The sequence below is a fragment of the Ranitomeya imitator genome, chromosome 2 (genome assembly GCF_032444005.1).
Source record: "Ranitomeya imitator isolate aRanImi1 chromosome 2, aRanImi1.pri, whole genome shotgun sequence".
Lineage (NCBI taxonomy): Eukaryota > Metazoa > Chordata > Amphibia > Anura > Dendrobatidae > Ranitomeya > Ranitomeya imitator.
In genome coordinates this window covers 820,735,670-820,750,322 of record NC_091283.1, presented here as the reverse complement: position 1 = coordinate 820,750,322, position 14,653 = coordinate 820,735,670, and the positions used below count along the sequence as shown (strand labels likewise).

Below are 14,653 nucleotides of genomic sequence, written 5' to 3'. Positions count from 1 at the left end.
GATCCAAGTTTGTTTTCCCACTTGTGAGAGTGTCTCTACCAGTAATATAGGCTGGATGTGATGTCTTTTTGTATTCAGCTAAATCTTGTAGAAAACTCGGCACTCTTTCTACAAGATTTATATGGGATTGGACCCTACTTGGGCACCTTTCACAGGAGTGCTGTAATTACCAATTTTGTTTGTATCCAGGGTGCTCAGTTCACAAGTTCATATAACAGTACAGCTTCTCTCCTGCACTTTTTTTTTCTTGGTGTACTTTCCTCTTTATATGTAGCCTGTTTTATTTTTCTGCCCTCCTTGAGACTGTAGATGTTTTCTCGCCTGCCCACAATTTGGAGATCTGTGTATACTGTCTTCCTTCCCTGCTGATATCTATAACCATGAGAGAAGGGGGGGGGGGGGGGACATCAGAGGGAAATATCAGGAGCAAACACCATTATGAATTTGTAACATTTTTGCAGATCACTCAGCTAGAAAGGACTTCCAGACAAGTAAGACAGCAGCAAAATGATAGGAAATATTGAATGAAGACTATTTAGAAAGTTACCGTACATAACGTTGAACTTGGGACGCAAATGAGCAATAAAAAAAAAATTCTGTGCAAAGGTCTAAATAGCATTTTAATTTTTAAGATTAATGTTATTTAATTTTGGTCTGTACGAAGCGATAACAGGGTTATCTGTAGTGCCAACGTGGCAAAATAACCACAACTTACACATCTTATCTTTACCACATAAGGCCGTTATTATATTAGGCACTGACAACACTGGACGGAGCAATGGAGACAAATTGTCATTGCAAAATGATGCCGCTATTTATTTCAGTTTTAGAAAGTCAATTTAAAGCTTATAGCTCAAGTCAAAACATCGTTAGATCATAAATATATTACAAGATTATAAAAATAGAATAAAATTTACATCGTAAAGACTTGTTCTAAGCTCGGCGTGGTTAGGTTTCTAAATCTGTTGTTCGAATGACTCCAAGTATTGTGCGCATATTAACTCTGCAGTTTTTAGATGATCATAAAAATTGATTTCATAGAATACAACACAAATATCTTTTTTTTTTAATTTCCTCCTACTTCAGGGTCCAACTCAACGACATGTTCAGATAATAATGGAAAAACTTCTGAGAACTGTGAACAGAACAGTCATCTCCATGGGACGGGATTCTGAGCTCATTGTAAGTACATTTTCAATCCGATCCGCTCGAATTTGTGTTCTATTAATTTTACAATTTGCTGAAACAATGTTAACGTAATTAAATGGTCTCCAGAACTGTAGCGCAACTGTTTTGGGAAATCAACCATAGCAATTTTTTATACAGTTCTTTTATATTAATTATAACTTACATGTGTGCGAGAATAAATATATATATATATATATATATATATATATATATATATATATATATATATATATATGTATATATACATATATGTGTATTTATGTATGTGTACATACATATATATATATATATATAATTATATATATATATATGTGTATGTTAGAGTGTGCGTGTATATATTTATATATATATATGTGTGTTATATATATCTATATATGTGTTATATATATTTATATGTGTATGTATGTATGTGTGTGTGTGTGTATATATATATATATATATATATATATATATATATATATATATATATATATATATATATATATATATATATATATATATATATATATATATGTATATATATATAATCAAGAAGAGTTGAAGCAGCACACTAAAGGGGTTGTTCCCATCCTGGCAAGTGATTAGGATAAACATGATTCAATAATCTCTGTAAGAATGATTTCTGACCTAGAGAATAAAGCGGCACATCTTTTAGCAGTGCGTCGTCTTGACAATTTTTTCCCAGCACAGCCAAGTGGTTGAGGAGGGTGATACGGTTCTGGGCAAACTGCGATAGTGACCCCACACTGGAGACAGCCCCATTCACTTGGAGGTTGAACATTAGTTTGTCCTTGATGACTTATCCTTAGGCTAGGTCTAGGTCTGACGCTTGGCACCTCCACCGATCAGCTGTTCCCGGTATTGGCAGCGGCGGCCGCCGGCTGGAACTACTCGATTGCGGAGCTGCTCCATCTTCTGATCGTGGCCACTGCAGGATAGTACACATCCGCCTCAGATGTGTAGTACCCCGATGTCAGAAGACAGAAGAGCTCCGCAATCGAGCACTTCCGTCCAACACCCAAAACAGCTGATCGCCAGGGGTGCTGGGTGTGCGACCCCCAACCGATCAGACATTGGTGACCCAAGGATAGGTCATCAATGAAAAAGTAGTAGACAACCTCTTTAATTATGGCAGATGGACAAGAACATCCCTGAGCAAAAAAAAACTGTGAAAGGGAAGCAGCAGTGATTCCAACCTGTAGACCCTTCGTTCTGTATGCCATCAATTACTGAGATGGAAGTAGCTCTTTACGAACGTCGATCAGTGGGAATGACCCCTTTTTCTGCACCACCCATTTTCTGATCTGGTCCAAACGAACATTCCTGACATTAAAATCGTGAAAGGCACTGCACGGCGTTTGGCTGATTGGAAGAATGGCACTACAGCGACCTACACCACAAGAACATGCACTGCTACACCATCACCCTCAATAGGACTGGTTCTGCCAAACGGTTAAGCGGGGCTTTCCAAGTAACGGATATTACTGTGATTCATGCATTGTCTTTCTGTATTTGCTGCTTTAACCTCAGGTTACTTGCTGATATTAATTGTACAATGGTTAAAATACTGATCTCTGGTGCAGTGTGAATGGGGTTTGTTAAACCCCCATTCTTAATGTCTGGATCTATGAATCCAGACATTAAGACTTGCAGGGGATTTGGCAAGACCAAGGTTAGTGTCCTCTCTATTCATCGTCTATTGGACTTCTGAAGAAATATGGGTGCTGGATTCTGCTTTTTGGCAGTCTCGTAGAATGACTATGCAATTACTTGTGTAAAGTCTAAAGACGCCTTTTAGGGTTTATTTTTTACTTGCATCTTTAGCAATAAAATCTCTTTTGCAAGAGTTTAAAATTAAATATGGACATTTTTGCTTCTACGGCCTTTATTTATCACTATATACCTGACTGCACATTACCAGTGAATCTGTCAGTGAGCTCATCCGATGTCCGGGTCTATAACCCTTTCCTCCCCGCTCCTGAAATCATATTGTAAGCTGATGTTTGACAAAAACAAATTTCTAATTTGAAACGTGTATATATATATATATATATATATATATATATATATATATATATATATATATATACATATATATACATATATATATAGCGAATAAGGTGTCCGCAGACATGCTGTGAAAAAAATATGGGAACATGTTGGCAATCAATGGTTGATGGATAACGTCGACCATTGGATTTATTTTCCATGTCTGCCAAACATCTCTTGCAAAGTTGAGAAAAAAATGTTGGTCCGCTAATCTGGTGGCCACGTTGGTACTTCGTGGCTGCCGGACGACAGTCTTGCGGACCTCCTACCTGCTGACATCCCTGGGTCTCTTCTCTTTAGTAGGCCACAGAAGGTATACATAATGTCGCGCTGGGCCTACTAATCAGAAGAGGTAAGTAGTAGGATCGTAGGGCTTTGCTCCAGAGGCCACAGACATGGCCTTGCTTAACACTAATCTTCTGCCATATATTTCGGGATATGTCCAACGTAGAGGCAAGGAAAGGCCTTCCTTCCTGCTTATCTTTAGGGTGATAAGATAGTTGGTATTACTGTTGGTGCATTATTTTGTTGTTGTAATATGTAAAATTTTGTAATATCCTGTGCAGATATCGCACTCCGCCCGATGACTCGGCTGTTGTGAATTCTGTGGCTGAATTCACTCCTGTGGTCACAAGTGGTACTGCAGTCTCTGAGCTTCCTCCCTCAGGTGTTCTGGTGAGCTCGTTAACTGCTTCATTACTTAACTCCGCCTGATGCTGCTATCTTTGCTCCTTGTCAATGTTTCAGTGTTGGATCTGAGCTTCTCCTGATTGTTCCTGTGACCTGCTGCTCTGTATAGCTAAGTGCTTTTTGCTTTTTTGTTGCTTTTTTTCTGTCCAGCTTGTCTTTTGTTTTTCTGGAAGCTCTGAGACGCAAAGGGTGTTAGTTCGGCACGGTGGGGTTTTTTTGCCCTCTTTGCGTGGTTTTGCTTTAGGGTTTTTTGTAGACTGCAAAGTTCGCTTTACTGTCCTCGCTCTGTCCTAGAATATCGGGCCCCACTTTGCTGAATCTATTTCATCCCTACGTTTTGTCTTTTCATCTTACTCACAGTCATTATATGTGGGGGGCTGCCTTTTCCTTTGGGGAATTTCTCTGGGGCAAGTCAGGCCTATTTTTCTATCTTCAGGCTAGCTAGTTTCTTAGGCTGTGCCGAGTTGCCTAGGTAGTTGTTAGGCGCAATCCACAGCCGCTTTTAGTTGTGTTTAGGATAGGATCAGGTGTGCAGTCTACAGAGTTTCCACGTCTCAGAGCTCGTTCTTGTATTTTTGGGTATTTGTCAGATCACTGTGTGCGCTCTGATCGCTAAGCACACTGTGTTTCTGGATTGCCTTCATAACACCTGTCATTAGCAAACATAACAGTACAAGGAGCCAAACTAATGATTCTCAATAGAGGGAAAGAAAAAGTTCTGACATCATTTTTTTTTTTCTGCTCTGTGTTCATTTTTTTTTTTCCCCTAGACATTTGGGTGATTCTGGACACAGGTGTGGACATGGATATTCAGGGTCTGTGCTCTTCAATGGATAATCTCGTTATAAATGTACAAAAAATTCAAGATACTATTGATCAGAAATCTATGTTAGAACCAAGAATTCCTATTCCTGATTTGTTTTTTGGAGATAGAACTAAGTTTCTAAGTTTCAAAAATAATTGTAAGCTATTTCTGGCCTTGAAACCTCATTCTTCTGGTAATCCTATTCAACAGGTTTTGATTATTATTTCTTTTTTGCGCGGCGACCCTCAAGACTGGGCATTTTCTCTTGCGCCAGGAGACCCTGCATTGAGTAGTGTCGATGCGTTTTTCCTGGCGCTCGGATTGCTGTACGATGAGCCTAATTCAGTGGATCAGGCTGAGAAAAATTTGCTGGCTTTGTGCCAGGGTCAGGATGATATAGAAGTATATTGTCAGAAATTTAGGAAATGGTCAGTACTCACTCAGTGGAATGAATCTGCGCTGGCAGCTTTGTTCAGAAAGGGTCTCTCTGAGGCTCTTAAGGATGTCATGGTGGGATTTCCTATGCCTGCTGGTTTGAATGAGTCTTTGTCTTTGGCCATTCAGATCGGTCGACGCTTGCGCGAGCGTAAATCTGTGCACCATTTGGCGGTACTGCCTGAGGTTAAACCTGAGCCTATGCAGTGCGATAGGACTATGACTAGAGTTGAACGGCAGGAATACAGACGTCTGAATGGTCTGTGTTTCTACTGTGGTGATTCCACTCATGCTATTTCTGATTGTCCTAAGCGCACTAAGCGGTCCGCTAGGTCTGCCGTCATTGGTACTGTACAGTCCAAATTCCTTCTGTCCATTACCTTGATATGCTCTTTGTCGTCGTTTTCTGTCATGGCGTTTGTGGATTCAGGCGCTGCCCTGAATCTGATGGATTTGGATTATGCTAAACGTTGTGGGTTTTTCTTGGAGCCTTTGCGGTGTCCTATTCCATTGAGAGGAATTGATGCTACACCTTTGGCCAAGAATAAACCTCAATACTGGGCCCAGCTGACCATGTGCATGGCTCCTGCACATCAGGAAGTTATTCGCTTTCTGGTGTTGCATAATCTGCATGATGTGGTCGTGTTGGGGTTGCCATGGCTACAAACCCATAATCCAGTATTGGATTGGAATTCCATGTCGGTGTCCAGCTGGGGTTGTCAGGGGGTGCATGGTGATGTTCCATTTTTGTCGATTTCGTCATCCACCCCTTCTGAGGTCCCAGAGTTCTTGTCTGATTATCAGGATGTATTTGAAGAGCCCAAGTCCGATGCTCTACCTCCGCATAGGGATTGTGATTGTGCTATCAATTTGATTCCTGGTAGTAAATTCCCTAAAGGTCGATTATTTAATTTATCCGTGCCCGAACACGCCGCTATGCGCAGTTATGTGAAGGAATCCCTGGAGAAGGGACATATTCGCCCATCGTCGTCACCACTGGGAGCAGGGTTCTTCTTTGTAGCCAAGAAGGATGGTTCGCTGAGACCGTGTATTGATTACCGCCTTCTTAATAAGATCACTGTTAAATTTCAGTATCCCTTGCCATTGTTATCTGACTTGTTTGCTCGGATTAAGGGGGCTAGTTGGTTCACTAAGATAGATCTTCGTGGTGCGTATAATCTGGTGAGAATCAGGCAAGGAGATGAATGGAAAACTGCATTCAATACGCCCGAGGGTCATTTTGAGTATCTAGTGATGCCGTTCGGACTTGCCAATGCTCCATCTGTGTTTCAGTCTTTTATGCATGACATCTTCCGTGAGTATCTGGATAAATTCCTGATTGTTTACTTGGATGACATTTTGATCTTCTCAGATGATTGGGAGTCTCATGTGAAGCAGGTCAGAATGGTTTTTCAGGTCCTGCGTGCTAACTCTTTGTTTGTGAAGGGATCAAAGTGTCTCTTCGGTGTGCAGAAAGTTTCATTTTTGGGGTTCATCTTTACCCCTTCTACTATCGAGATGGATCCAGTTAAGGTCCAAGCCATCCAGGATTGGATTCAGCCGACATCTCTGAAAAGTCTGCAAAAGTTCCTGGGCTTTGCTAATTTTTATCGTCGCTTCATCTGTAATTTTTCTAGCATTGCCAAACCATTGACCGATTTGACCAAGAAGGGTGCTGATTTGGTTAATTGGTCTTCTGCTGCTGTGGAAGCTTTTCAGGAGTTGAAGCGTCGTTTTTGTTCTGCCCCTGTGTTGTGTCAGCCAGATGTTTCTCTTCCGTTCCAGGTCGAGGTTGATGCTTCTGAGATTGGAGCAGGGGCGGTTTTGTCACAGAGAGGTTCTGATTGCTCAGTGATGAAACCATGTGCTTTCTTTTCCAGGAAGTTTTCGCCCGCTGAGCGTAATTATGATGTGGGCAATCGAGAGTTGCTGGCCATGAAGTGGGCATTCGAGGAGTGGCGTCATTGGCTTGAAGGAGCTAAGCATCGCGTGGTGGTATTGACTGATCATAAGAACTTGACTTATCTCGAGTCTGCCAAGCGCTTGAATCCTAGACAGGCCCGTTGGTCGTTATTTTTTGCCCGCTTCGACTTTGTGATTTCGTACCTTCCGGGCTCTAAAAATGTGAAGGCGGATGCTCTGTCTAGGAGTTTTGTGCCCGACTCTCCGGGTTTATCTGAGCCAGCGGGTATCCTCAAGGAAGCAGTCATTGTGTCTGCCATCTCCCCTGATTTGCGGCGGGTGCTGCAAAAATTTCAGGCGAATAAACCTGATCGTTGTCCAGCAGAGAAACTGTTCGTCCCTGATAGGTGGACTAATAAACTTATCTCTGAACTTCATTGTTCGGTGTTGGCTGGTCATCCTGGAATCTTTGGTACCAGAGAGTTAGTGGCTAGATCCTTCTGGTGGCCATCTCTGTCACGGGATGTACGTACTTTTGTGCAGTCCTGTGGGATTTGTGCTAGGGCTAAGCCCTGCTGTTCTCGTGCCAGTGGGTTGCTTTTGCCCTTGCCGGTCCCAAAGAGGCCTTGGACACATATTTCGATGGATTTCATTTCTGACCTTCCCGTTTCTCAAAAGATGTCAGTCATTTGGGTGGTCTGTGATCGCTTTTCTAAAATGGCCCATCTGGTGCCCTTGGCTAAATTGCCTTCCTCCTCTGATTTGGTACCTTTGTTCTTTCAGCATGTGGTTCGGTTGCATGGCATTCCTGAGAATATTGTTTCTGACAGAGGTTCCCAGTTTGTTTCAAGGTTTTGGCGAGCCTTTTGTGGTAGGATGGGCATTGACCTATCCTTTTCCTCGGCTTTCCATCCTCAGACTAATGGCCAGACCGAACGAACCAATCAGACCTTGGAAACATATCTGAGATGTTTTGTTTCTGCAGACCAGGATGATTGGGTGTCCTTTTTGCCGTTGGCTGAGTTCGCCCTTAATAATCGGGCCAGCTCGGCTACCTTGGTTTCTCCATTTTTTTGCAATTCTGGGTTCCATCCTCGTTTCTCTTCAGGACAGGTTGAGTCTTCGGACTGTCCTGGTGTGGATTCTGTGGTGGATAGGTTGCAGCAGATCTGGACTCAGGTAGTGGACAATTTGATCTTGTCCCAGGAGAAAGCTCAACTTTTCGCTAATCGCAGACGCCGTGTGGGTCCCCGACTTCGTGTTGGGGATCTGGTTTGGTTATCTTCTCGTCATATTCCTATGAAGGTTTCCTCTCCTAAATTTAAACCTCGTTTTATTGGTCCGTATAGGATTTCTGAGGTTCTCAATCCTGTGTCTTTTCGTTTGACCCTCCCAGACTCCTTTTCCATACATAATGTATTCCATAGGTTGTTGTTGCGGAGATACGTGGCACCTATGGTTCCTTCTGTTGAGCCTCCTGCCCCGGTTTTGGTGGAGGGGGAATTGGAGTATATTGTGGAGAAGATTTTGGATTCTCGTGTTTCTAGACGGAAACTCCAGTATCTGGTTAAATGGAAGGGTTATGCTCAGGAAGATAATTCCTGGGTTTTTGCCTCTGATGTTCATGCTTCCGATCTTGTTCGTGCCTTTCATGCGGCTCATCCTGGTCGGCCTGGGGGCTCTGGTGAGGGTTCGGTGACCCCTCCTCAAGGGGGGGGTACTGTTGTGAATTCTGTGGCTGAATTCACTCCTGTGGTCACAAGTGGTACTGCAGTCTCTGAGCTTCCTCCCTCAGGTGTTCTGGTGAGCTCGTTAACTGCTTCATTACTTAACTCCGCCTGATGCTGCTATCTTTGCTCCTTGTCAATGTTTCAGTGTTGGATCTGAGCTTCTCCTGATTGTTCCTGTGACCTGCTGCTCTGTATAGCTAAGTGCTTTTTGCTTTTTTGTTGCTTTTTTTCTGTCCAGCTTGTCTTTTGTTTTGCTGGAAGCTCTGAGACGCAAAGGGTGTACCGCCGTGCCGTTAGTTCGGCACGGTGGGTTTTTTTTGCCCCCTTTGCGTGGTTTTGCTTTAGGGTTTTTTGTAGACTGCAAAGTTCGCTTTACTGTCCTCGCTCTGTCCTAGAATATCGGGCCCCACTTTGCTGAATCTATTTCATCCCTACGTTTTGTCTTTTCATCTTACTCACAGTCATTATATGTGGGGGGCTGCCTTTTCCTTTGGGGAATTTCTCTGGGGCAAGTCAGGCCTATTTTTCTATCTTCAGGCTAGCTAGTTTCTTAGGCTGTGCCGAGTTGCCTAGGTAGTTGTTAGGCGCAATCCACAGCCGCTTTTAGTTGTGTTTAGGATAGGATCAGGTGTGCAGTCTACAGAGTTTCCACGTCTCAGAGCTCGTTCTTGTATTTTTGGGTATTTGTCAGATCACTGTGTGCGCTCTGATCGCTAAGCACACTGTGTTTCTGGATTGCCTTCATAACACCTGTCATTAGCAAACATAACACTCGGCTACTAATAAGGGGCAAACACTCCCAAACCATTGTCCGTAGAGCGGTTTCGGGCTCAGCGTTAATTGCCGCTCTAGTTCTCAGGTTCCAACATGACACACAAGGTCGCTACCTCTCCTTGGTGGAGCTGGAAAGTTTCTTTAGTTCTGCATGAGAGCTAATTTGCATACTTATCACCCATGAAGCACTGCCTGTAAGTCTCCATACTGGTACGAAGAACCAGTTCACCACCACCACTCCCCATATTGCCAGCAATGGAGGCACATCCTTGTAGATTTAGGTCATGTTTTTACTTGCAAAAACGCTGTTTTTTTCTGCATGTGTCCACATCAAAAAAAGGTGTGTTTGTCACAATTTCTCTTTTTTTTTTATATATGCTTTTTCTTCATTTTTTTTTGTGCAGAAACACTGACATTCTGACACTGTTTTTTTACATGGATTTTTTTTACAGGCTACCATAGAAACCTATAGGGAAAATAATACAGCAACAAAAGCCCAGTTGTACAGAATCTGTAAAGGGAATGTGTCATCAGAAAATGATTGTTTAGGTTTTTGTGTTAAATGTATTTTCTAAACATTTTTGGCAGATTTTTTTTTAAAAATACACGTCACAATCTGTATATACAGTATATGTGTGTGTGTATATATATATATATATATATATATATATATATATATATATATATATATATATATATATATATATATATATATATATATATATATAATGTATGTGTGTGTGATTTTCAATTTTCACACTGGCCACTAGGGCTTTATTGAATAGGACTCATAAAGGATCGGCACTGCACGGGTCGTAGTAGTGCCCATGGAAAAATAATTGATTCTAAGTTAAGAGGGTCACAGCACTCTTAATTGTTTTTTTTTTTTTTTCTGGATTCCTTTATTTAACTGAACTGGACGCATTTCAGCCCATCCATAGCTTTTATCAGCAGTTGATGAAAGTTTTGGATGGACTGAAACACGTTCAACTTTATTAAATAAAGGAATCACAAAAAAACAAATGTGTCTTCGCTTATCCAAAGCTTTCATCAGCAGCAGATGATGGATTTCGATGGGCTGAAACGCGTTGCGTTTCCTTAAATAAAGGAATCAAGGTTTGCCAGGACCCTCCTGACTTTTACACTTTGACTTCCTATTGTTTCAGGAAATAACACATGTACGTTGGCCACAATGGTCATGAGCCTATCTCTTGAATTGAAGTGTAAAATGAGCGTGTGCAGAGGTCATTGTGAAGGGACAGGGTGCAGGGTCAAGTGTAAAATCACCTTTTGTGATTTGTAGGTCCTAGGTTATCAGCAGTGCATAGAGATTTTACCTGTCATTGTTGCAATTCTGCCCTTGATGATAGGGAACCTGTGGAAAACTCTTCCTGAAAGGAAAGTACATAGGAGTTAAAAAAAAAAAAAAAGCCATAAATCAGTGTGAAAAATTGCAGGATTACAAATTGTGAGATGTTGTTTTTTTGTTTTTTTTTTTAAATAAAGATTGTAATATGATTATTTTTTGCCAAAATGTAAAAAAAAAATATATGTAACGCAAAAACCTAATTCCAACTTTAGGCATATTTTTTTTATGATGGCACTCCCTTTAAACGCCTGGTGAACACGTGACTTTTCATGAATTCACACCCATTTTGCTTTTTCTGCACACAAAAAAAGTGATGTAGATGAAAATAAAATTCAGCGTTTACGCCACTTGGAAACAATCTTTTGGCAAACAAATATATCTTAAAAATATGCATAAACTTGTGTGACATAAATTGACAATATACCTTCGTTAGTTCTGCCGGTCGGCTAAGAGGTTAGTGAATACCATACTTGTTTATTTCAGCACGGTTCATTCTTGTGATAGAAATGTTAACGGCAAAAGAAAAATCCTCTTTTGGGATAAATGATAACCAGTCTTTTAATGCACTATTCTATTAATTAAATCATGACGTGTGAGCAAAACTTTATTTGGGGATTTTTAAAACAAAGTTTTCCTTGTGCAGTATAAACATATGTATCTTTAATTAAAATAATAAAAATAAATAAAAAATACAATAATATATATATATTTTTTTTCTTTTCCCCCACCCAGCAAGTAAAACAATTGCACTTCCTTCTTGGCACATTACCACTATTCCTTTTACACAGACTGTATTATACACAAAAATAATTTTGATATTCTTTTTATGTACATTTTTTTTTCTTCGTAGCCCTATTAAGCAAGTCTGACAAGTATTATTCATAATAAAGCATAAATTTATCCGGGCGTGAATACACATCTTATACAATATTACTGAAAAAGAATGTACAATCCTTACACTCGCTTCAAATTATCACATAGTGATAGAAAATAAAGCACCTTTTTATCCGGATGTACCAATCGCAGTGACAAAAAAAAAAAAAAAGGATAATAAGAAAAATCTGCAACCCATGCATGTAATCTTCCATTTTATTCATTACTTTCACACTCTAGTATTCATATTTTTGTATCAATTATTTGACTTACAGTGAAGAATATAAATTAGGGTTTATATCAGTAGCTACTTAATCTTCTGGGGCAAATCTGTAATCGCATGTCTACTATTTTTTCTAAAAAATAAAAAAAAAAGTAAAAATCTAAATCCCCACTGACCATAGGATTTGTCTAGTACACAGAAACCATTGTAGAATTAGCTTTTTATTCAGCCCAATTATCCCTATGTTCTCTGTTTGCTCCTTTTAAAAGGGGTTGTCTTAAAAAAAAAAAAAAAAAAAAAAAAAAAAGGGGGGGGGGATGCGCGCGTAACGGGGCACCTTATCTCCTTCACAGTGAAGCAGAAATGCACAAGCTCGCTGGCCGCTCCATTCATTCTTCATGGGGACTATTGGTAATAGATGAGCGCAGTGCTCGGCTGACCTCATAGAGAGTGAATGGAGAGGCGGTTGACATGTGCACTACTACTCCATCCAAGGAAGGTTGAAAATGCCCCTGACTGTCATACCCATCTACGATTTGTTATCAGTAGTGATGAGCGAGCATGCTCACCACTTGAGTGTGCATCCGAGTCCTCAAGTACGCATAGAGTATCACGGGTCCTCGAGCTCGAGTTCCCTCTCCACATGTTTTGCGGCTGTTAGACAGACAAAAAAAAATGCAGGTATTACCTGCCATACACAAGCAATCGCCACATGTTTATTTGCTGTCTAACAGCTGCAAAACGTGAGGAGGGAACTCGAGCATGGCGCTCAAGGACGCGCGATACTCTATATACGTATTCGAGCGCCCCGATGGTCACTCGAGTGGTGAGCACACTCGTTCATCACTAGTTATCGCCTATACTGCAGATAAGTTATAACTTTTTTCAGACAACCCGAATTACGTTCTATCAAATTTTGGGGATAAAATCCATAAATTAGTAAATATGCCGTGGATGAGTGAAAACTGCTTTTCTCCGGACTAGCCCTTTAAGCGGTTTTACGGTGGATGAAATTGATTTACCAGTGGCTTAGAATGGGTTGGGGAAAAAAATGAAAATATGCGCAATAATCCCTGAATTTCTACTCCCATTCCTCGAAGGCTGCCATCCTGCCAGAATTTTTGGTTCCTTCATGACTAACAGGAAATACTCAGTCAGCCGATCATTGACTGCAGCAGGCACCCGCCACAGACAGGGACTGGTTGCGCTATGTTTCCTGGCATTTCCTGTTTGTCCAGGAAGTAGAAGTTTTTGGGTGATATGGGTAACATCAAAACTACAGCAGTTGAGGAGGATTAGATGAAGTGAGTATTGCTTTTCTTTTTTTTTATCCTGTTCTGAGTCATTGGTAAAAAAAATAAATAAAAAGATTACCCACCAGACAACACTTTTAAAAGAACACTAAGCATATAAATGAACACTGTAACGCCTACAGGCATTACTTTTCTCTTTGTTTCATTATTAATCTGATCGATCGCTCACAGGTAGGCGTAGATAAAGGATGGTGTTTAGTATTTCTATTTTCCTGCTCCAATCTGAAGCCCCCATACACATAAGATAGCTGGTAGCCGAGCGATTGTTCCCGACTCCTACATAGATGGGAACACACGGCTGTTTCCTCTCCTGTAGCAGCATCTTATCTTCAGGGAACAAAAGGATCGACCATTCGAAATCGAATGTGCGAGATCCTTCACTTCTCTGATACATTTCAAGGGAGAGTCAGGAGGTCTCCATACACTTTGGACTGCTGGCCGATCCCGTAGATATTTGCCGATTGGCCTAATGTTTAGGGGTGCCTGCTGATTTGGTCATCGTTAGTCAGAATATGGGGTGGAGCAGGGACCCTCTATCAATCATCTGCCTTAGAGCGCAGTCAGACGGTCGTATAAATCTGATCACAATGCTCGGACTGGCCGGCGGCTCTCTCTACCCGAGCGTGATCGTTTCATGTGTTTCTCCGCACGCTTGGGTCAGAAGAGCCGCCTGCCAGTCCGAGCATTGCGGTCTGACTGTTCCCTTACAGAAAAGGAGGAGGAGGCGAGGATTCACTGATCTCTCAGAAAACAAGAATTGAATTTATATTCCTCAATTTTGATTGCAGTGATATATGATCAAAGAATAGGACGAGATTGGGATTATTCTGTTTTTGTGTGATTTTTATTGTTATTATTTTTTTATATAATTAGTGTTCTTTTAATTAACTAGATTTTTTTCCCATAAAGATAAACGATTCTTCAACGATATAAATTATATTTTGCAACTCTGGGAAGCTACCTCTCTTGAAGCATTGTAGAAAAATTAATTCTGTACTTTCTCACCGCTCTAAGCTATACAGGATACATTGCAAAAATTCTTTGTAAATATAGATATATTATTATTCATTTTTTATTTTTTTAAACCCCCCCCCCCCTTCTTCATTTAAGGGAATATAATAACTGTATTATACTATACTAAGTAGCGAAACAATCCTTCATTCATTTAATTCATTTACTATTTCTTCAATTAAATAGTAAAATTACCGTAATCTTAATAGTTTTATTTTAAAATTACCTAGAAAATATCCATATTCACATTTTTTTTAATCATGTTTAATTAAACAGACATTGAATAATAAA

General features: G+C 40.6%; 1 protein-coding gene across 1 annotated transcript in view; it reads left to right on the top strand.

Annotated features, from left to right (window-relative positions):
- Positions 1-14,653, top strand: part of DOCK1 (dedicator of cytokinesis 1) — a 421,618-nt gene that overhangs the window by 171,708 nt on the left and 235,257 nt on the right. The window contains exon 27 of the mRNA XM_069753948.1: positions 1,087-1,182. Within this exon, the coding sequence (XP_069610049.1) occupies positions 1,087-1,182 (96 nt within the window). The remainder of the gene's footprint in view (positions 1-1,086; positions 1,183-14,653) is intronic.